The sequence below is a fragment of the Palaemon carinicauda genome, chromosome 12, assembly GCF_036898095.1.
Source record: "Palaemon carinicauda isolate YSFRI2023 chromosome 12, ASM3689809v2, whole genome shotgun sequence".
Classification (NCBI taxonomy): Eukaryota; Metazoa; Arthropoda; class Malacostraca; order Decapoda; family Palaemonidae; genus Palaemon; species Palaemon carinicauda.
This window is the reverse complement of record NC_090736.1, coordinates 5,449,062-5,472,929: the sequence shown is the minus strand read 5'-3', so window position 1 is coordinate 5,472,929 and position 23,868 is coordinate 5,449,062. Positions and strand designations below refer to the sequence as shown.

The window sequence follows — 23,868 nt, the reverse complement described above, 5'->3', positions numbered from 1 at the left end:
TACGTCGTGGATCGAGGCCCCCAAGGGTTTGATATTCCGGGAAGCGCACCATTTCGAGAAGACTGCCCATTTCGCTTGGTAGACTGCGATAGAGGAACGCCTTAAGTAACCCGACATCCTCGCCGCGGTCCTCGATGAGTATCCATCTTTCTTCAGAAGCTGCTCGATAACCTCCACGCGTGAAGGCAAAGGGACCGAGGGTTTTCGTGAAACCTTTGGAAGTGGGGCTGACGTAGAAGGTCTGGCCTGTCCGGGAGCGGCCAAGGAGGAAGAAGGGCCAGTTCTTTTAGGTCTGCGAACCACTCCCTCTCCGGCCACCAAGGCGCGACCAAAGTCATCTGAAGGTTGGTTGTTGTTCTTACTCTGTTGAGGACTTGCCGTATCATCCCGAAGGGGGGAAGGTATACACATTGAGGCCGTCCCAAGGGTGTTGGAAGGCGTCCTCGAACGCTGCTGACGGATCTGGGACTGGAGAACAGAACACGGGGAGCTGGGCGTTCAGACGTGTGGCGAAAAGGTCTACTACTGGGGAACCCCACTTCAGTATGACTGACTGAGCTATCCTTGGGTATAGAGTCCACTCTGACCCTATTACCTGGCCTACTCTGCTGAGGCCGTCTGCCAGGACGTTCTTCTTTCCCAGGATGAACCTTGCTGTGAACTTGATCCCTTCTTCTGCAGCCCATTCTAGAAGTTCTGTCGATAATGCGCATAGTTCTTTCGACTTTAGACCCCCTTTCTTCTTTACGTAGGCTACTACTGTGGCGTTGTCGCACATCAACGCCACTGTGTTCCCCTGGAGGAGATGAATGAATTCTTGACTCGCCCTCAGCACCACCATCATCTCTAGAACGTTTATGTGGTGCTTTGCTTCTTCGCTCGACCATTTTTCCTTTGTCGATTTGTCGAGTAGGTGAGCCCCCAACCTTCCTTCGACGCATCCGTAAACAATAGGACTTCCGGAGGGTTAGGTGCGAAGGGCATCCCCTTCTCGGTGTTCATCCTGTCGTGCCACCACTGCAAGACTACCTTCGCTTCTGGGGAGACCGGAACCACCTTGTGGGGATTTCTCCCTTGGGTCCAGTGTTCCTTCAGGTTCCACTGTACAGCTCAGAGTTTGAATCTCCCTTGTGGCACTAACTTTTCTAAGGACACTAGGTGGCCCAGCAGCCTCTGCCAATCCTTGGCCCTCCTGGGTTGGTCCAACAGGAAGGGTTGCAGAACTCTCTCCAGGTTCTCCAATCTCTCCAACGAGGGGAAGGCTCTCACTAGTTGGGTGTCCAGGACCATCCCCAAGTAGGTCATCCTGGTGGAGGGACTCAGTTGGGACTTCTCTAAGTTGACTGTGATGCCCAACTCCTCGCAGAGACGAAGCAACTTCGCGCCCTGCTCCGTCAATTCTTCCTTTGAGGCTGAAAGAAGCAACCAATCGTCTAGGTATCGGATCAGACGGATGCCCTGCTCGTGTGCCCATACGGAGACCGTCGTGAAGACTCTTGTAAACACCTGAGGAGCCGTCGTCAGTCCGAAGCAAAGGGTCTTGAATTGTAGCACTCGGGTATCCCACTTTATCCTTAGAAACTTCCTACTGAAGGGGTGAATGGGGATTTGGAAGTAGGCGTCCTTGAGATCCAGGGATATCATGAAGTCCCCTTCCCTCAAGGCGGCCAACACTGTCTTTGCGGTGTCCATCTTGAAGTCAGTTTTCGCCACAAACTTGTTGAGGGCCGACAGGTCTATTACTGGCCTCCACCCCCCTGTAGCCTTCTCCACCAGGAAGAGCCTGCTGTAGAACCCCGGGCCAGGATCTTTGACTAGTTCCAACGCTCCCTTGGAGATCATGGACGACACTTGTTCCTGCAATGCCGCCCGTTTCAAGGGGTCCTTGGGTATCAACCACTCGGCCTAAAGAGCTGGAACGAGAGGGGGAGGTTCTGCTAAGAAGGGTAGTCTGTAACTTTCCCTCAGGATTGTCACCGTCCAGGGATCCTCACCGTAATCCCGCCATGCTTGCCAAGAGTGTTTGAAGCATCCCCCTACTTGAGGCTCCTGTAGGAGTAGGGGCCTCGCCTCCTATCTCCTTCTGGAGGGGCGGCCAGACCGACCTCTTCTTGAGTTTCCGAAGGACGGTCTAAAGTTTGACTGAGGTGCTGTGGTACCTCTACGGGGGGGCTGAGTTGCTTGCAGCCAAGGATCCGAAGAAGTCTCTCTTCCAGGTTGGGCCAGGGATGAACGGGAAGGGTGAGGGGCGTCCATGGAGGGTCTCCTGTGTTGTGGGCGTCTCATTGGGGGAGGCCTATGGTCTCCCATGTCCTTCATCTTCCTCACCCTTTCCATCGTCTCTTCCACTATCTTAAGGGGAAAGATTGCCTCGTCCCAGACCGAGGAATTTCTCAACCTTCTCGCTTCCCGGTCAGGGAGTTTCCTCACCAATTTGCTGAGAATTGTATCTCTCTTCCTCAGGACCCAATTGGTAGCCTGGGAGAGAGATTGGTAACATAAGAATTTTAGGGCTTTGCCCCCTGAGCTAATCAGCTCTCTCAATAAGGCTTGGTTCTCTGGTAGGGGCAGATCATGAGAAGACTGAAAGCCTACCAACGTGCAGGCCCACCTGTCTAACCAGGAGGACACGTAAACCAAGTCCTGGGCCATGTCCAACATCATGGAGGTCTCTGAGGGGGAAAAACACACCGGGGCCGTAGATGCTCTGTCTTCAGCGGCACCCTGGTTCAATGTGGTGATGGCTGTCTCCGTTGCGCGGGGTCCTCCCCGACGACTTTCAGGCACGTAAAATCTCTTCTGCGCCCTTAGTCCTGGGAGCAGCTTCGAGGCACTTTGACTCCTAGGGGCGTCTGCCAGGCCGTCCAAGAATTTGTCTATATGCTCCATACCCAGCTTTACGTCAGGAGCTAAGGGTAGAGCTAAGGAGGGCTTTTGTTGTATTGGATTCTCCACCAGCCTGCTAAGTCTGGAGAGCCAGGTCTGTTCTATGGTGGGCATGGGCTCATCCAGCCGATGGTGCCGTCTTATGAGGGCCAACACCTTTCAATAGGAGGAGATATCATCGGATGAGCACTCTCCTCCCTCAACCAGGGCCTCTGTCACCAGTCCCTCCGCACGAGTATCATCGGTGACGGTGGGGGGGTTAACGTTGGACGGGCCTGCCCGTGTCACGGGCGGACCCGCAGAGGTGAAGGTATCCGTCATGGTATTACCTTGCCCTGCGGGGTTTCTCGCATCTGTGGGGATATCCCTGGCCGTAGGGCGCCCTTGGAGCTTAATGAAGTCAGCCAAGGAGCCCGTGGCTGGCGCTACGCCTTCCACATGATGGAGCGCCTCCCTCCGCAGAGTAGATGCAGCGGAGGCCTTCGTCAACTTAGGCGCATCACGGGGAGCTTGGATAGATCTCCCTTGGTGGGGTTCTGGACCGTAGGAGGAGAAGGCGGGGCGAGACGGTGAGGACGAGGCTCTAGGGAGCCACCCGGAAGCGGCCGCGGCTGTGGTGACCTTAAATAGCTCGCTCCAGGGCACCGTGATGGTCACCCAATCCCTCGACTTACTCCTCTTAGCCTTCTTCTTAGATGGTCTGGACTCCTCCTTATTCTGTCTTGAACGGGAGCGGGACTTCTTCTTTTTCCGGGACCTCTCGCGTTTCCTCCTTGAGGACCTGGTTTCGTCCTCCGATGACGATGAATCCGCGGATGAGGAAGACGACGAGGAGGAGAGGGAATCAGCTGAACCACCTGAGACGTCCAATTCCGCAGGGAGGACTCCATGACGAATTTCTGGTGCCGCAGGCTGCAGGAAGATGGGCGGGAGCATCGCCGAGGGCGCCGGGGGGGGGCCGAGGGACCTTCTTCCGGGCGAGCCAATGGTCAAACTCTTCTTCTAGCCTGAAGGGAGACCTGCAGGGTGTTCTAGGGAGATCCCAAACGGTGGGGTCCGAATTCGACGAATGACCTTTCTCGGCATTTCCCCCCGGCGGCCGAAGTATCTGAAACACATACCCAAGATGCAGGGGAGGAGGTAGTACCCGACTTCCCCCACATAGGGTCTTCAGTAGAGACGGGCCCTGCGGGGACCAGGACCTAGTCTCCCACACACACTCCCGCACCTCCCTCAGGCCCCACACATGCCTGTATCACATCAGCAGCTTCCCCCACAGGTAATTCAGACTCCTGGGGAAGGACAATGGGCCGCTTCCCCGCAACGGACTTACCTCGTCCCCTACTCTGGGTAGGGGAAGATGGAAGGGAGCCACGTTCCGACGAGGCATCTGGAGACACCAAAGCAGAAGACGAGTTAGCTTTCTTGGGCGATTTCTTGGCCGACTTCTTCTTCTTTGTCCCATAAAGGACCCACTGGATTTCGCCCCAGGACTTGCACTCCGAATACGTGGCGGTAGGGGAGCATACCTTGCCCCTACATGACGAACAGCGCGAGTGTGGGTCAACCTCGGGCTTCGAAAGGAAAGCCCCACAAGACTTACCGGCCACAGGCCCAGGGCAACGGCGTGGATGCTCCATAATGAAATACTAACACACCAAGAGACACAGGGACACAGAGGAAAGGGGTAAGGATACGGACACAGGTACCACGTGGTGTACACAAAGGGTCGGGGGCACAAAGGGTCACACTGGGTAAGAGAGAGCGCGGCGAGATGTGAATCACATCGTGACCAGAAACTTACTGAGGAGCACGACCTGAGCTAGCTAGCTCTCCGACCCCGGGTCGCCTCAGGTCGCGTATCACTCCGCCTGAGGTCACCCATAGAAAATGGGAATGGGGTAAACTACACAAAATTCTGGTCGGTTGGGAAAGAGTTACCAGTAACTCCTAAGAAAGTAGTTCTAGGTAAGTGCTCTGTGTTGGAACAACTTATGTTTAATCTCTAATCTGACATATATAAATCTCCACTCAACACACTCCTAGTGGGGGAGGGAGATCTAGACATGACAAAATAATCAGGGATTGATGCATCTAAAGGGTCCGGCCCAGGGAGCACAGGAGCTGTACCCAAAGGATCCGCAATAAGATCTGGTTCAAGCTCATATTGAACATTATTAACACTGGGTGATAAAATGTTAACAAAATTATGACCGTCATCATCCATGACTGAAGCCTCAGGGGCCACCTGACACGAAGGACCTGGAAGGGGGATAATGTTCGCTGCAGTACCAATCTTGCGCTTCTTTTCATTGCTGACAGAAGACGAAGAAGGGGAACGATCTCTCTCAGATCGTTTCTTGTGGCAAGGACATCTCTCCCATTGGGAGGACAACCACTTCCTACAGTACTCAAATGGTGATTCCACAAAAGAAACTTGGTGATTCAACAGAACATCTTTTACCCTTACATGAAGGACAAACCGAGTGTAGATCTACTTCTACCTGGCTCATAAATATACTACAGGGGCAACCATATTGGCCAGGACAGGACGCATCAAATTCGACATAATCGTTGTAAGGCATACACTCGTAAACTCGCAAATAATGTTAGCACCCAGGTGACAATGAATGTGAAAGACACACGAGACACAAGCACTAAGTACTATAAGGGTACTGAGCATTCGATGCGGATGTCTGATCACAAAGGAGAAAGGCGGCACGTCCAACCTCCTTTCCGACCAGAAGTGTTGTGACTAAGCACTTTGAACAAGGGTTAGGCATCATGCACAGCAGTTGCCTAATAGCAAAGCACGACATAATCCAGCCATTTTTTTTTTATTGCCTGGTCGTAGAAAACGAAACTAGAAGTAACTCCCTCATAAATTACTCAAGTTTGTATCTGCATAGAATCAATCACATTAATTATGATTCAGATTCAGATTATTACCAGAAACATCCTACTGTACTTACCTATCTTCCAGAAGTTTGATTTATTTAAGAATTTTTATTCTTAACCTTGTCACTATTTGGTACCAGATTGCTATGGTCTTTCTACCTTTAGTGAAATATTTACTTAAATTATTTATATTTGCTTTTCATATCTTTTCCTTTTTCACAAATTGGATATTGAATTTAAAATTTAATCACTGTACAGATGCCTTGGAGGCCCATCAACTCACATGCGCAACTAAAGGATAAAGTAAAGTTGAGCAGCAAGAGGGAAAAAAAAAGGATGCAGTTATAGAGGTCTAATTGAAGGCTAAAAATTAAGTGCAGGTGGAGCTGAAAGACACTGCAAAGGACAGTAATTCTTAGTGCTCTATTTGAGGCGCACTGACAGTGCTAACAACCTTTGGGATACCCTCCACGAAAGGTAATTTAATTATGTTCAAAGTTACAAAAAGTAATGGCCTTTTAGTCTCGCTCATTGTTTGCTAATTTACTAAAATTATATTGGAAGCCTTAGCCTACTGGTTTCCACTCTCCATAAGTTTTGTCTGGTATTGTTTGGGGACAACCATATCCATCAAGTGTTTTTGTTAGGTGCTATACTTTATATCATTTACCACTATTAAATTATTCATTCATAGTCATAGATTATTCAAAGTCAGCTTCATTACAATGGGAACGCCTCTTTTAAGTGTGAATTAAAACGATAAAAACTAGTGTTCAAACACTGAACTAAGATGGAATGGCAAATGTGACAGAAAGCCAAATGATTAAATGAAAAGATAAGGAAAATGAAAATTGTCTTTAAAAGAAAGAAAAGCCCTATTTTAATATAGGAATCACAAATAGGAGAAAAGCAATAATTTTGATTTAGGCCATCAAGTGCGATAACAAAAGTGTCTTATTCGGAGGACTTGCTAGTATGAAGAAATGAAAACTACCTGTTATAAGTTTGAGAAAATTGTTTTGAAAATAGAAATACAACGAAGCAGCCAGCAATGAAGCAAACAACTGCAAGGAATTAGCAGGACTGGAATTCACCTGGAGCCCAAGAATAAAGGTGCCCTACACATTGTATGTGGAGCCCAAATATAAGTTCTTACTGTGTTACAGTTAAGAAAGCTGTTGAAAGATGAAGGGTGGTGTAGCTGTACTAGGTTGGATTTGGGCCTGGGATGCCATTCAACAACCATGTTCAACATGGGAAAACCCCTAAGTTGCAATATGAGGGAAAAGTTTAGACGGAGACAAATGGAAGAAAGGAAATGGGAATAAAGTTTTTGTGGAAGGGTAAATAACGAGTGCAGCTAGGGCCCAAAAGGATACTGCAGCCCTTAAGTAGTGCTTACATTGTACAGCCTGAGGTGAACCAGCAGCAATATCCCTGGAGTGACAAGAGATGATAAAATTAGGTGAGACTATATAAAAGGATCGACACGGGTTTTAGACATAGCAAGAAAAGTGCAAGAGGAAGATGGAGATGGTATGGAAATCTAATGAGGAGAGAGGAGGATCATGTAGGGAGGCATACTAAGCAAATCGAAGTTCAAGGTAGAAGAAGAAGACCGAGGAAATGGAGAGATTGTGGGGAAGGGCTTGAGAGAGAAGGGAATTAATGAAGCAGAGGCACAAGAAATAGATGGAAAAGGCTCTTTCGAAATAAGACAAAGAATCAAAGGAAAGGGTAGTGTGAAAATGGATGTAAGGATGCAACGCAAGTTGTTTAGTGATGAATACATTACTGAGTACTGAACAGTTATACTACCAGTTGCTTGCAGAGGAAATATTCAGGATGGTAAATAGTACTATAACTGGAATAAGGGCTTACTTTGTCTAAAATGAAGATTAGCCAATGGTGAAGAGTATAGATTACCAAGATTTTTTATTTGCTGGTAAACAAAAGATCTCACAAAGCAAGAGGATGTCTATGACAAGTGTATATTACCGACACCCTAGTACAAATACTGTAGGATACTCACGAAAAGATTTTAAAAAGTAGTGCCTTAAAATGTGGGCATTCACAGCCGAAGTACAGTATGATGATATCAAATTACAAATGAGGAACCACACTTTTTATATTGTTATTGAAGTGACCGAGCTGCTGTGATCATGTGATTTAAAGTGTAAAGGAACCATTAGTTTAGTCAGAACAGTAGTAGAAGGATTACAAATGGGAGAGAAAAGAAAGTTATGAACTTCGGTGAACTCCTTATTCAGATTTATATCCAGTGGGTGTGTAAACAGGACAAGAAGAATGGGAAAACTCTTACATCTAGCCACATAAATACCATATGAGAATCCTTTAATGATGAGAAAACTCCAAGATCCAAAGACCTGTTGCTATATTTTAAACTATTATTTGTATTGTACACACCTACGACACTCCCTCTTTTTTGTACAGTTACACTACCTGTTGTTTTGTACAATGAAATTTATTCAAATTCCTTTGGTTATAGACCTTTCTCACTTATAACTTTTGCTGCTGGAACACAAGGCAGCATAGTTGTAATCTATGTACTTGAACTTCACAGTCTTACACTACTGTACCACAGCCATCCCAACCCTTAAAGCAGTGTTATCTAGTTTGTATATAGACATGCATGCTTTCGTTCGAGTGGAACCTTTCTTTTTTTTTAATTCTGCCCCCCCCCCCCTTGAAAAATTCTCAATATGCTATTTTTTATATGTACAGTATGTATTTATGTTTTGTTTTTTTTTTCAAAAATCTATTCTTTTGTTCCTACTCCTCTATTTTATTCTGTGGAAGCTTGTTCCATTAGTTGGTAGATAAATTGAAACATATGTTTTTTCTATTACCTTGACATTTCTATTTTAAGTTCCTCTTACAAAAAAAGGAAAATGATAACCATGAAGATTTGTTAACAAACTCATGTATTTATAAACAGTTTAACAAATTGTCATTGTCCGTCAGAATCAGATCATTTTGTCAAAAGTCGTTATTAATTTAATTTTCTCTACAAAATATTTTAAGAAAACAATGAATATCTACAAAATATTAAATAATAAAAAGACAAATGGAGGTTGTGACCACATGGTCACCGTACTGTACAGATATGGTACAAAACTTGTGTTACAATCCACAGCCTGATCATCATGAAAGACACACGTTGACTACATACAACCCTTGGGGCTGTACAGTAGCCTAATGGGCCACCTGCCCAACACCACCCTCCTGAAAAGATGCTTCTTGGTAGCAGAAACACCAACAGGGACCTAGCACGTATTGCCACAGGCTAATCAACAGCCATTTCCAAGCAATATTTGCTGCACACAAACTGAAACCACATCATCTAAGAGAATTATGGCTCAGGCATGACTAGAGTCAGCGCGGGTCATCTTTTTTATCCGGCAGCCGTTGGTGTGCTGGGGAAGAACCACGCATGGAGGGGATGAGAGGTGGAGGTAATCCAGGTCCAAGGGGTGGTGGTTGAAGATGGCCTGGAGGAGCTGGATGTACAGGCCCATGCATAGATCCTAAACCTGGAGGATGCAAACCTGGTGGACCAGGTGGAGGACCTGGACCCAAAGGAGACCCACCTTTCAATAAGGAGGGCGCTAGCTGTGAATGGTGCTGAAGTAAGGCTGATGAGGATGGATAAAGACCTGCTGGCATTACACCTGCTGCGGCTAGCTGACTGCGTTCATAGAAGTCTCTAGCCACTGCATGCTGCTGCTGTTGTTGCTGTTGCTCCCTGTATCGTTCATTCAGTATGAGAGACGATAGTGGATTGCTGTGTAACATCTGTTCTTCTCTGACTGCAAGATTCATCCTCTCTCTCAAAGATTCTCTTGCAGCTATATCCTGCGCTCGAGCAAAGTTTTGTTCCTGTGCGGTACGATATGGATCTCTGAAGGGATCACCCCATGCCCCCATGTGTGGGGGACCAGCTCCATGATAACCAGCTGAAGAACCTAACAATCTGGCACGATCCAATGCAGAGTTGGCCGATGTGGTAGCCATGTTCAAAGCAAGGGAGTGGGGAGGTAGCAATCCAGCCGAGACTGAATGTGGCGGCAAGACATTTGGTGGAGGAAGCCCGTGTAAATGGCGAGGGGCCTCTTTCCCACCAACAATCATGATTTCGTCTTTAGACTCCATTTTTACACGATGATCTAATGTTCGAGATCCAGGTCTTGATCCCGGTCGTGAATCAGGCCGTGATTCTGATTTCGTTGGTGGAGGTAAAGGTCCCGAAGACAGCTGCGAAGAACCCGTCAAGGATGGAGGAGCAGGCTGATGTGACGTAACTTCAGCTAGATCAGGGCGAATTGGTGACCGTGAACCATCTCTTCTTGGTAAACTACGGTCATGACTAGTTTCTAACATTCGAGCTGCACGTTCCTTCTCATGTTCTGCTCTCCTTTCCCGCTCACGTTCTCGCTCTCTTTCTTCTCTAATTCTTCTTTCTCTTTCCCTTTCCCTTTCTTCTCTCTCTCGCCTTTCTCTTTCTTCTCTTTCTTTTCTTTCTCTCTCCTCTCTTTCTCTCCTTTCCCTTTCTTCTCTTTCCCTGTTTCTCTCTTCTTCACGCCGTTCTCTTTCATAAAGAGCTGCACTTGGTTTTACAGGCCAAGATCCTGTGGGTCCAAATGCTGTCGGTGCCCGTAGCCTGTCAACATTAAAAACAGACATAATTAGTATTTGAAGTCACTAAAACATAATATTAACTCTTCAAGAGTGAAAAAATTGGAAAACTAACATGGCAACTACTAAGAAAGATCAATATTAATATACTGTCTCAGGTTATCAATTCCTACAAATGAATGATCTTTCCTTGGTTAAATATAGTGAAAATCATAAACTCTACAATAATTAAACCCCTCACTTGCTTCAAAACAATGATAATTTGATTTTTATTAATAGCAAATAGTTAATGTTGTATACATGACTAAAGATATTAGGACAGCAACACTCCAAGAGATTTAGTAACATTTTAAAAGGCATTTTTTATAAAAACCTTATCACAACTACATCACTGAATTGCAAAAAAAAAAAAAAAAAAAAAAAATACCACAAACAACAGGTTAGCATTCTTTCTCTGGGAGAAAAAAAAAACTACCAACATTCAATTCCTTGTTACACTGAATAACAACTGACTATCGACCACCACTTAGTTTTCGAACCATTATTTATTTTCCTACATTTATAAGAGTACCTACAACATTCCATGAACTGTTTGATGAATTTTTACCCAAAGAATAATTCTTCAATCCCTAAAATGCTATATAAATTTAACTACTGTACAATAGTCACCAACATTTCACTATTTAGTGCTAATTTTTTTTAATGACAATATTTTTAAAAAGGAAACCCATTCAAACATCAGTCGTCCTAAACATATTTCACATAAATAAATTAATTGACACCAACAAACAAGGATCCAACTAAAGGTTGGCTGAAGTCCACCAATAAGGCTCTTCAAGGTTTAAAATAATTTTTGGACTGTTAGTTATAACAATGATCTTATATGTATGCAATCTACAATAACATTCAACTTATTTGTATATGGACTTCATTTAAATCAAACTAAAATAAAAAAAATTAAAGGAATGACAGCTTAAAAAGATTTTGGTATAGAAAAAAAAAAACTTTATAATACAACATTTAAGAGGCTCCTTTTTTTGGCTAACCAACCATGTTAATATTTTATATTCTGTCCTTTAAAAATACCCTTCTCAACTACATATATTTTAACATGTAAATAAGGCAAACATCCAATACAAATATCCTAGAATTACTTTACCATGAAAAAATTCTCAAATTTTTAAAAACCTGAAGCCTTTAAAGTAGGGAAATGACTTGAGCACAGCTGGAACAGCTGTTGAATTCGTTAACGAGGTTGCTAACTACAGGTGGCAAGCACAAACACTAAGAGGGATGGTAGAGGTAGGAAGTTTACCAATAAAGAACTCTGGTTAGCTAAGAAAACAAATTAACTCTACATTTTGTTTGTTTGTGCATACAAGCCTTCCATAACTTTAAAGTAGGGAGATTCAATTATAGGCAAGTACGAAGTCTCCCAAGCACCAAACTGTTTGGTAGCAACCTGTATGAGAGCCAGGAAGCAACCTCATGTCAGCCCACGAAAGGAATAAGTAAGTTGATAGGGCCTAGCCAGTAGTGAACTTGGTTATGTACCTAGTGCTTGATCAATTACAGAATATGTCTACCCCAAAGGGGAGATGTAGTCTGGAAGGAAATTACTGGTGAAAATACATTAGCGCTCATTCCAACATCCTTCCCCCAACCAGAGAGAAAGGGGAAGAACTACTACTTACATATCTGTATAACGTTTGAAGGAAAGAAGCAGAAGAGGAGCTAACAGTTATTATAACTTTCCGTCATATTTACATTGAACATGTTTCCATAGACAAGGCATTAATCATTTCGGCACTTCCAGCCTTCATCATCTCCCTAACATAAAGATTCTACAGTCTTAAGTGGGAACAATACTCCTAACTGATCAATAGTCAAAGTGTATGTTCTTTGACTGTCCCATGAAGCCAGAAAGAGACTATTCTTTTCCTCTTTCTTGGTTCTGCCAATGCTAAGTCATGAGTCGACATGTTCTGGTCACACATTCATTCACAAAAGTAAGATCCTCCCACCTGCAACGTTGGCTAATCAAAGAGTTTGTAAACAGCGCTAGCTCTCCTCACCAATGCTATGGCGGCTAACAAATCGACAGTATTGAGTCTGACCTCTATCTTATGACCTTACTTAAAGCTCATATGGAGCATTGGTATGAAACTAGAAAACATAGGTCACATCCCTTTCACAGGGGCAGGAGCATTCTTTGCACCTTCTTTGGATTAGAGTACACTGTGAGGATCACCACAGGAGTCCCTTGCACTGGAGATGCCTGGCTAAGTAGCTTTAGCTACCTCAAAAATTACCAAGACCTAAGGAAGGCCAAGCATTCAATATGGCAAAGTCATCGTTGGCAGTCTGCAAGAAGTGTTTTCACCACATATCACTTTAGCCACCATCCCTGAAAAAATTCCTAAAGCATATTCCTTGGGACTGAGCCAGGGGCATACACCCAGAAACTACACATAGGTGGATAATTGCAACCAAATCTTGCCCCTAAAATGCACAGCGAGTATAAATCTATCACTGGTTTTCCCTTGGGCGACGCAACAGTACATCTATACTTGTTACAGCCAAAGACAAAAGTGAAGGTTTTGACAAAAGAGTGGGTGCTCACCACCTGTTGTTAACTAACTAGTTAACAATTTGAACGGCCGTTGCAGATCCGCTGAAGACATTCCACTATTTTAAAGGACGAAAGGTTTACATAAGTGTTGGAACAACTTACTGACTTTCCATACTTATGCCTATTTCTTAATGTTATTAGCAAAATATTCTTAAGGCTACTTTAATTTAAAGCCAATACACAAACCCTACACTATATAAAAAACAATCTTATAAATGGTAATTTCCTCATTAACAAGAACAATCTGATACTAAGGTAATATTTTTAATATCTTAAAATGCCTAATTTATATTTCTAAACCACTTCAGGAACCAGCATATAGCTATTTTTTCCTCAATGTTTTTAAAGCCCTTTCAATTGCTTTCCAACCACAGCATAGTAATGACTTATTGGAAATGATAAATCAAAGGTGCTATTTATTAGTTATCATACATGAAATAAAATACTAATTGGGCTTAAAAAGAATTCAATACTGAATGACATTAAAGAAGCTCCTTAACATCTGTCAGCAAACTAAAAAAAAACGTATACTGTACAAAACTTCGGACCTGACGTATTGCTGTTCCCAATTCTTCTGTTGTGAGTTTCCTATGTGGCTGCTGAACTGGTTGTACCTAATGATCATAAAGAATAATTTTGTTCAAGAAACAATTTTACCACTGCTGCTTCGATAAATATGTAAATATCAGTTGCTTGTCAATAAAGAACAGAGTAAAAATCAAACAAAGGGTAACAAAATAATCCTTCTTAAGCTTACTAGCCCCACCATATTCAGGGAATTGAAACTTTCCTTAAAAACTTAGTATAAATGGAAAAACTAGGAGCAAATGTCTCCAACAAGATTAAGAATTATGCTATATCTGTCAAAACACATGTTGATTCTTCAATACCCACTAAGAGGTTGCCTACACAGTTCATAAACTTGGGATTTCCAATTACCCATAAAAGAAAACTATTTGCAGATGACCTGACAAGATAACCAAAGTCTTGGAGGTTGCTTAACTTTCACAGGCAGAAATGCTTTTTTTTCTTTCTTTTTGCAATTACTATTATCAACAATCCCTTAATCCAGCAAGTATAGGAGTTTTTATAGAAAATCTATTCAAGTTTTAATTGCGTTCATTTTTGGAGAATGCTTTCACATGGTGGCATCAAGAGGAACAAGCAAGCTGATAGGGAAGTGAGAGATGAGACTGCTCAGGAAAATGTAAATTTTCCTTCAGTTCCTCAGTCACTTGTACAACCTGTAATAAGAAGATATATTATTGCGCAATGGCAAGAGAGGTGGAATTCCCCCTCTCCTGCCATGTTTTAAAAGCAAAACTTTTTCATGTTACTCATTTGTTGATGTGAGATTACAGTAATCCCTCGACTATCGCAAGTGTTCTGTTCCAGGCAACCCCAAAATAGCTGAAAAACCCTGAGAAGTTGATACAGAAGTCTACATTATATTTTTTCCCTTATATTCTGAATTTCATATTTCTTTTATTTTCTCAATGAATTAAAGCTTTTATGAACACACTTATAAACCCGTTACTATATACACTCTTAAAACACTTTAAGCCAAAACTTTTTACTGTAGGCATCCTTGTGTAAACGTAAATGAAAAAATTCAAACCTGAACAGTCATTAACACATGTACTGCTCGGCTAGGTTACACCGTTGACCATACAATATATGTGCACTTACTATGACCAAAAAAAAAGTACAGCTGTATTTAAAATGAACAGAATTTTAATAACACTAATGTTTCACTAACTGTATCCATTAACCCTTTTACCCCCAGGCTATTTGGAACTTTCCAACCCTTTACCCCAGGGGCTATTTTTTTTCAAGCACATTTTGCAATATAATTTATTTAAATTGCTCTAACAGCCTTAATTTTCATCATAGAGAGGTCAGGTTGGTCTCATTCTCTTGAAAAATAGCTGAAGTTTATGAAAAAATTATCAAAAATATGCAAAAAAAAAAAATATATAGCAGTTTTTTGCAAGGACGTACCGGTACGTCCATGGAGGTAAAGGGATGGGTTTTGTGAAACATACCAGTACGTCCTTTGGGGGTAAAAGGGTTAATACTGACTGTGATATTCACATAATGTATTAGTATCGTACTTTGAAATAAAAACGAAAATACACCTTTTCCGTTGTTTATGTTTGCAAGCTATTCCGAGATCACCGCCCACGCATTCCTAATCTGCCGATCGCAAATTACCGAAGGAATTTCTTCTCTTTCTAAAAGAAACCATTATTACTTGAACTCATTTTTTTAATTTCATCATATAAAAGCATGTATGTAGTTTTTAGTCAAATTACTTTTCATAAATTTTTGCTGTAGATTCTAACAGTACATTGAAGTTTAGTGTCAATTCATCCCTGTTGTCAATGCATGATACTTTCATGGTCTTTACCTTAACAATGATTGCTTTGAATTCTTTCAAAATTTAGGTAGTTCTTGTGCAATTTGGTTTACCTTTCATAAAGTGAAAAAAGGTATACTGTAATAATATAGCGGTTACACTCTCTATAACGTCATTTGTAACAACTACGCTAATTGTTTGCCATCATACAAACGTTGAAATGAAAGTAAAGCAGCAGTTACACACACACACATGCACACAACCAGACTGCTCAGAGCTTTCACTCCAGACAGGGGCTCTTAGAGAGCAGTTATCTGAATTGGTTGATCATTTCAAAATAGCTGGTTTTCGTTCAGTTATTTATAGTCATATGTGTTACTAACAATACTTTTATCATTCATTCTCTTTTGCTTTTTTTAACTTACTGAACTAGCAATTGGAAGAGGTGAAAATAAAGAGGTTAGTTTACTATAACTTTGTCTCAACAAAGGAATTCACACGTTAGACGCGATGGATAAAATAATTTTTTACGGGTGGATATTTCGTACAATATGCGAGATCGCAAGTTATACAAGTATATACAGTGCGGTATTACTGTAATTTACTTTATTAATATTAAGTGACTACTTATAACACAAAATTGACATATGAAACATAATAAGCTTATCTGCCCTCAGAAACCGACAATACAGATTGACATTCATTATATTTATAAATCCGCAATGTACAGAAGGAGCGACAGGTGAACAGAGATATGTCGAGGGGTTACTATAATTCCATCAGAGATGAATTTTTACTTTGGAGTGTTCAAACTTGCTTCAACCTTATGTCCTTTTCAGGCAAATAGCCAACAGAAAGTAATATTACTTGTTTGTGAAGCATTATTGAGGACTTTACTAAAATTTCCAAAATGCCTATGAAAAACTCCAAAGGGACGTGAATACTGTATTTGTGCAGAATACTAGGCTTTTCCCCATGAAAATTCGGTTTGATTCATTGCCAAAACAAAGGTTACTTCAATATTTTATACGGTCACTTTTCCCATGTATAATTACCGTCGTTCTAATAGACTACAGTAGATTTTTAAACGATATGGTATGCCTCAATATGGCAGGGACTTTTCAAATTACAAGGACACAGTAAAATCATAGTATAGGCTCAAATCGGTCATACTATGATCCCTTCACGAAGATATTTTCTTGAAAATTTGAATTACTAGAATTACTTTACTCACATTTGAACCCAATCTGCTGTAAATCCCAAGTAAATAATATTCCCTTCTATTACCAACACTTATAAAGCCTTCCTTCAATTTCTCAAGTCTAGACAATTGTAATCATGAAAGACACATAATTCAAAGACTTACAATATCAGTGCATGAAAACTCTCCGTACGTCCTCACTCAAAGAACTGCTTTCACACTAAATTTGTTGTTCTTTCACCAAGCCTCTACAAAATTAATGTTTTTTTTTATGTTTCAACCCAACATCCCAAGTAATATGGAAAACCTAAAAACATTGACTACAGCTGTGCATTTCTTTAGACTCTATGGAACCATAACCTTATTTCATATAAAGCTTTCCCTTTCTGAGTATTCAAAAACTTATTAGAAGGGATTTTCAGTGTTTTAAACTAATGGATCTCAAACCTAATTACTATAGCAAAATACGTAGAGTACAATACACCAAAAATTAAATTTAAGACTTGCCTATAAATGGAATTTAATTTATTACGGGAGAGTATTAATAGAAAATAGGAAAAAAATACTCTGATCCCTTATGAACCATGGGAATTAGAAGCCCTTTCTATTAACATAACACAAAAATGAGTCATTTGTATAATACAAATGATTAAATTAAGAATTACCTGTTTACCCTTCTTATATAACATGATAAAAATAGCCTTTCATTTAAATGACAAGCTAACTTCTTGGGTATTATAAACATGAAAATGTGTGAAACTTACCTCCATGTATCATGAGGTGTTGGCTGTGGCACCGTCAGTCCTGCAGGTATGGACTCCCTAGAGAACATTGAACCTGGAGGAGGACCCGGTATGGAAGTAGGTGTCACGCCGGGATGATGGAATGTTGCAGCACTTGGCGGGGCACCTGGTGGGCCTGGTGCTCCACCACCAGGATATCTAATACCAGTGAGACCAGGCACTGAAGGTGTGAGGTGAGAATGACCCAACAGAGATGACTCATAACGATGAGAAGGTCCTGCTGGGCCAGCCAACATGGATGGCCCAAGATCAGGTGGCCTGGGAAGAGTTGGAAATATTGGTGCCCCAGGTCCACCTCCAACACCTCCGGCACCAGTTGGTGGTTGTAGCAGATCTGCTGGGCCTCCTAGTTTAGCACTGGGCTTCTCAGGTGCCTGTTTCTGTTGATGGTAGTATATTTCCCAAGCAATGCGCACATGCATGGCGTTCCAGCGACCGGTTTTCTGTAAAATTATTTATTATTTAAAAGAAGAATTAAACTAGAAACATTTTAGTATGAAACATTAAATTACTCTGAAGATAAATATTTATCATTCAAACCAACTTGTAGAGTATAGAGTAAGCTTGTCTTTAAAATTGACATACCAGTAATATTTCTTTATAATATAAACCTTAGTACTGCAGACTGCATCAGTATAAGAATATGCTTTAGAAAAAATAATGTAGTTACTGTTGAACCTTAGTGTTGTTAATTAGATAAAGGAGAGGAAAGCTTGAACATTTGTTAAATTTCTACCATCTGAAAAGAGGCAAAATGGGTGATTTCTTTTATCCTAATTCATCTGTATTTTAACATTTCTTTGAGCTTATGGAACCCCTCAAACTCAAGCCAAATGAGACTTCAAGTGAACTAGATTTCTTTTCACAAAGATACCTCTAAATAATCTCATAACTTCCCAATGTTTTCAGTAATTTTGAGAAGGTATATTCTTTCAAGTACTTTCTTGACGAAAAATCCTTCAACTAACACTTTTTCCTCTCTTCTTTACATTAAGAAACTGTATATCTAAAAAGCTTATCATTAAACCCATTACTATTTTCTTACACTCTTGAATGCCTTTAAAACTAATCATTCCAATTTTCATATTTACTTCATTCTACAATCTACCAAGTAAAAGGCAGCTCTGAATGTACTGACCAAATTTTAATTTGCAACATGTTCAGCAATGCGTAGAATACAGAAATCCACTTTTGATGGCATTTGTGGACTATGAAAAAGCCTTTGATAGTGTGCACCGGCCAATTTTATTAGGAGTCCTGCATTGTTATGGAATTCCTCTTAAATATGTAAATTTGATTAAGTCCGTTCATGAGCATATTAAGTGCAACGTTAATGTTAGTGGAGTCTTATCAAATGAATTTCCAGTGAACAGCGTAGTACTGCAAGGGAATGTGTTGTCACCTATGTTGTTTATCATCCTCTTGGATTTTGTAATGCACAAAACAGTTAGACATGGTGGAGAAGGATTGGACTGGATTGGTAATAGAAAATTAGCAGACCTACAGTATGCTGATGAAGCTGTCCTCATTAGCAAAACCACCACAGGATTTGCAATTTTTGCTTACCAGAATGCGTGAAATATCACAAGTGGTTGGGCTCAAGATAAATAGAAGAGAGATATGATGAGAACAGAATACTGTATGCAATAGAAGATGAAATACCATTGTAAGGAGAAAGGATTGAGGTAGAATCATTTAAGTATTTAGGGACTACAATCTCCAATACAGGATTATTAGAATTGGAGATTAGTGAAAGATTAAAAATAGCAAATATGACAATGGTGAAGGTAAAATTTGGAAATCAAATACTGAAATTACATATAAAAATCAGGCTATATGTCAGTTTAATGAGATCTGTGTACAGACATGAGTCGCGGTATGACAAATGAAACAATCTCCAAAGGATTTAGTAGATTTGAGAAGAATATTTGGAGTTAAATGGCAGGACATGATTAGATGTGAAACTATTAGAGAGATTACTCGAATGCCACATGTGGATGAGATCATTGCGAGGGGTAGATGGAGATGGTTTGGGCATGCTCTTCCCACTCCCAAAGAGATTAGTTCCCCTAACATTCAGCTGGGCTCCACAAGGCACTACAAGAGTTGGAAGACCCAGGCCTACATGGCTGAGGACTATGAAGAGCAAAGTAGAAAAGCTCAAGATAGAGATGACTGGTGAAATCTAACGAGGCACTTTGCGTGAATAGGCGTAAAAATAAAAGTAAATAAAATACATCCAGATCATTAACATTAAAATAGATATCATACATAAACTATGAAATTAGATTATTTCTACTGGTTCACAAGAAAAACATTTGCAGTAAGTTTGAACTCCCAAAATTTCATCGATTCAACTGTTAGATTAGGAAGATCATTCCAAATCCTAGTTTCAAAGCTGAAATAAAACTTCTAGAATACTGTAGCAAGACTTATGATGGGAAAGGCAAGACTTGGAATTAACTGTATATCTATTACTGCATACAGGAAGGTAGTCGGAGAAAATTTTAATATATAGGATTATCAGAATTATGAAAAATCTTGTACATACCATGCTCAAAGAACTAACTGAACAATGGTGCCAGAGATTAACATCCAGATCAACAAATTAAAAAGGAGTCTTTAATGCTAACTGAATAACTACAAGACAACTATTATTCATCAAGTATCATTGTCATAAAAGAAACCAAATCAACTCTGAAAAGCAATTCTCCTTTTTCACACATGAAGATAAGCCAATAGCATATGCAATGAAAGCATTGGATAGATCAATGGTACTTGTTAATGCAAGATCCTTGGTAAATAAAAGTAGAGGACATGCAATAGGTTAGAGAATATTTTCCAATCTAAGTTATGGCCAAACAAGAGTCACACCCCGAGAACTTACTATCAGCGTCTTTCTGTCTACATGCAATATGGGCTAATCAAACACTATAAAAGAATCCTTAACATTAGTAAAATTAGGTGAAGTGCCAAGTTGCAACAAGTATTCAAATGTGCAAAACTCACTTTAGCATGCCAACTATAACCTCAAACAATCTATTAAATGCTACAAGAGTTCAAGACTGCTTACCACCGGTTTACGTTGACTTGGTTCACCAATCTGTCAAACAATAAGTGGGTTAGCATGAATAGAATGGCAAAGTTTTTCTTGCATCTTTTACTTTTCCCAAAAAATTCAGAAGACAGTATATGATCATGATACATACAATTTTCTTTAAGCCACAGTTTTAATGTTACAAAACAAGTTAAGAATATACAGCACACACGTACAGTGCAACAGTAAGACATTCCAGTAAAAAAATACATAATGAAGGAGAAAAAAAATCATTTTAAGATAAGGCGATGGCATAATCTAGGAAAAAATACAACTACTTTTGCAGCAGTTTTAACATAAGGCGATGGCATAATCTAGGAAAAAATACAACTACTTTTGCAGCAGTTTTAACATAAGGCGATGGCATAATCTAGGAAAAAATACAACTACTTTTGCAGCAGTTTTAACATAAGGCGATGGCATAATCTAGGAAAAAATACAACTACTTTTGCAGCAGTTTTAACATAAGGCGATGGCATAATCTAGGAAAAAATACAACTACTTTTGCAGCAGTTTTAACAACACAATTACAATCTGCACATTCATTTTATACTTTAGAATGAATGAACTACTTAACAATTCCTAAGGGTTATATGCAAAGTTTGACAGTCTAAGACGATAAAAAAAAATAGTTTTATGGACGTAAAACTTATTTAATTTCCGCATAAAATTTCTCAAGTACTTGAATCCTTCAAGGCATTTAAGTAAGTGTTTCTCAGATAAGAAATATATACCCCACAACTATTTAAAGAACTTTTATAAGATAAATTAATATGGTAACTATTTATTTTAATTTTCAAATTAGTTTGTAAAACATATTTCTCATTACACATTGTTTATCAAATAAAAGTATAATTTGCTATGTTGTAATTAGAATAATGTGATAGGACAGTGCCTCATTGGAAAAGTTACTCACAGCCAGAAAAACTTTGACTAAAGTAGTATGTACATCTATCACAATGAATGTGAATAGATTACTTAATATAACCATGTGAATATGAAGAATATGAACATCGTATGTACTCTCCTATCACCTTCATGTGGTCGATAATTGATCAAAATATAAATGACACTGCTTTAAGGAGGTACTTCAGTGAATTTATTTACTAAAGCAAAGATGGTTTACGAACACATGGAGCAAACGACATTTTTCATGAACAACAAATTTCGCCACCTTCATAGCACACTGAAGCAATTCCTACAATGACAAAATAATCAATTGTTTCTGACATACCACAGTACAACGAAATGGTGCGAAGCTTTTAAAAGCACACCGACTGTATAAAAGCCTATTAAAAAAAGAAAAAAAAAAAATTTTTTTTTTACAGAAACCACCACATGGGGAACAGATTTTTCTCCAAATACAACTTACCTTCTGTGGCACAGTAGCAAGATGAGTTGGTGGGGCAAAGTTTGAGGTAGGGGGATGCACTAATGGCGCAAGGCCTGGAGGGTAGCTGCTTCCTAAGCTTCCTCCGGGCTGATACAAACTATTTTCAAGCCCTACTTTAGTCACTTCTTTAAACTGTAAATTGAAAAAAAAAAAGAAAAAAAAATGTTACTACTTTTATCCTTTAGAAACTAATTATATATTTTTTTTTCAATAGAATTATCTAAAATTAAAAATAAGGTCTCTATAATGTTCTTTCCTAAGGTGACTCCTATTCACTAAGATACAACTGCCTCTATATGGCATAATATTCCACAAAAAAATGGATTAAATTCTCTTTAACCCTTTTACCCCCAGGCTATTTGGAAATTTCCAACCCTTAACCCCCAGGGGGTTATTTTTTTCCCAGCACATTTTGCAGTATATATATTTTTAAATAGCTCTAACAGCCTTAATTTTTGCCATAGAGAGGTCAGGTTGGTCTCATTCTCTTGGAAAATGCCTGAATTTTCTCAAAAAATTATCAAAAATATGAAAAAAAAAATTTGATAGCATTTTTTTGCAAGGACGTACCGGTACGTCCATGGGGGTAAAGGGATGGCTTTTATAAAACGTACCAGTACGTCCTTTGAGGGGTAAAAGGGTTAAGCTACTCTTGTACTCCACAGCTACCGACACTTGTTTTGATTACAGTATGACTCTCATTAGTATTGCATACATGACCTCCTCTTGGAGTTGCCTTTGCATTTCCAACAGGCATGAAATTCAATGACTACAACACTGCTTTCTAGAACTAATAAACCACAACTCATCCTGACAAGTTTTTCAATACATTTCAACCAAACATTTCAGGAAATTGAGAGCACAATATGACGTGTTCTCCATCCCCTTTACCTCTATAACACTGGTGCTTAACCCTTTTACCCCCAGGCTCTTTGGAAATTTCCAACCCTTAACCCCCAAGGGGTTATTTTTTTCCCAGCACATTTTGCAGTATATTTTTTTTAAATTGTTCTAACAGGCTTAATTTTTGTCAGAGATGTCAGGTTGGTCTCATTCTCTTGGAAAATGCCTGAATTTTTTCAAAAAATTATCAAAAATATGAAAAAAAAAAAAATGTATAGCATTTTTTTGCAAGGACGTTCCGGTACGTCCATGGGGGTAAAGGGATGGGTTTTGTGAAACGTACCAGTACGTCCTTAGGGGTAAAAGGGTTAAATGTTAGTATTTATTTGGTTTCTATAAGCAAATTAATTCTTTTTCTTTGAAAGGAAAGACTAGAGGCTTTTTCCCAATATCCCTTTCCTTATTCATTATGGTATTTGCCTCTTGACTGAAGCTCACACAAGTAGGCTTCTCTTCGTCGATCTTGTGAAATGCATTTTAGTAACACATGAGTTTTTACTTTTACAAGGTCAATTTGTGAAAAGTTTAACTCCACAGTTTTCCTACATTCCCTTCACTATGATATTCTGCCTTACTATCTAACAAAACAAAAGGCATCATAATCAAACATTCATTTTGACAGCAAACCTTCAAGATTAGTTCTGTAAATCATACTCGACTTTCTAGTTCCATTACTTCATACAGAAAAAAAAATTTAATGTATCAGTTGAAATTCCCTCATTACAAGGACGTAAGGGCTAAGCAAATCAATTGATTGAAGTGACTAAATCTCTGCTCATAATAATTACTAAACTGATATATAGTAAAGTAAAGTTAAATTATGAGACAGAAAATAGAAATTAACAAAAAGTATTAAAAGGAAAATCAACCTTTATTCAACCAGTTTTATCAATAATGATAAAAAGCTTAGGATTTTCACCTGTATTCTTGTGATTTATCTATTTCTAATCTCAAATCTCAACGTACAGTAAAACTATTTGAAGTACAGTTATTCAAAATTCTTGAAAACGTGCTACATTACCGCATACATTTATATTTCA

The 23,868-nt window shown here is 40.0% G+C and overlaps 2 protein-coding genes across 2 annotated transcripts in view; both read right to left on the bottom strand.

Moving 5' to 3' along the window:
* Nucleotides 1–382: 382 nt before the first annotated feature.
* On the bottom strand, nt 383–844 carry LOC137650467 (uncharacterized). The gene has a single exon (XM_068383691.1). The coding sequence runs from the start codon at nt 842–844 to the stop codon at nt 383–385; it is 462 nt and encodes a 153-aa protein (XP_068239792.1).
* Nucleotides 845–8,711: 7,867 nt separating this feature from the next.
* LOC137651181 (autism susceptibility gene 2 protein-like) overlaps nt 8,712–23,868 on the bottom strand; it is a 164,743-nt gene continuing 149,586 nt past the window's right edge. Inside the window, exons 11-15 of the mRNA XM_068384332.1 lie at nt 21,905–22,057; nt 20,509–20,538; nt 17,397–17,878; nt 13,621–13,686; nt 8,712–10,465 (exon numbers count right to left, since the gene is read on the bottom strand). Of these exons, the coding sequence (XP_068240433.1) occupies nt 9,181–10,465; nt 13,621–13,686; nt 17,397–17,878; nt 20,509–20,538; nt 21,905–22,057 (2,016 nt within the window). The 3' untranslated portion in view covers nt 8,712–9,180. The remainder of the gene's footprint in view (nt 10,466–13,620; nt 13,687–17,396; nt 17,879–20,508; nt 20,539–21,904; nt 22,058–23,868) is intronic.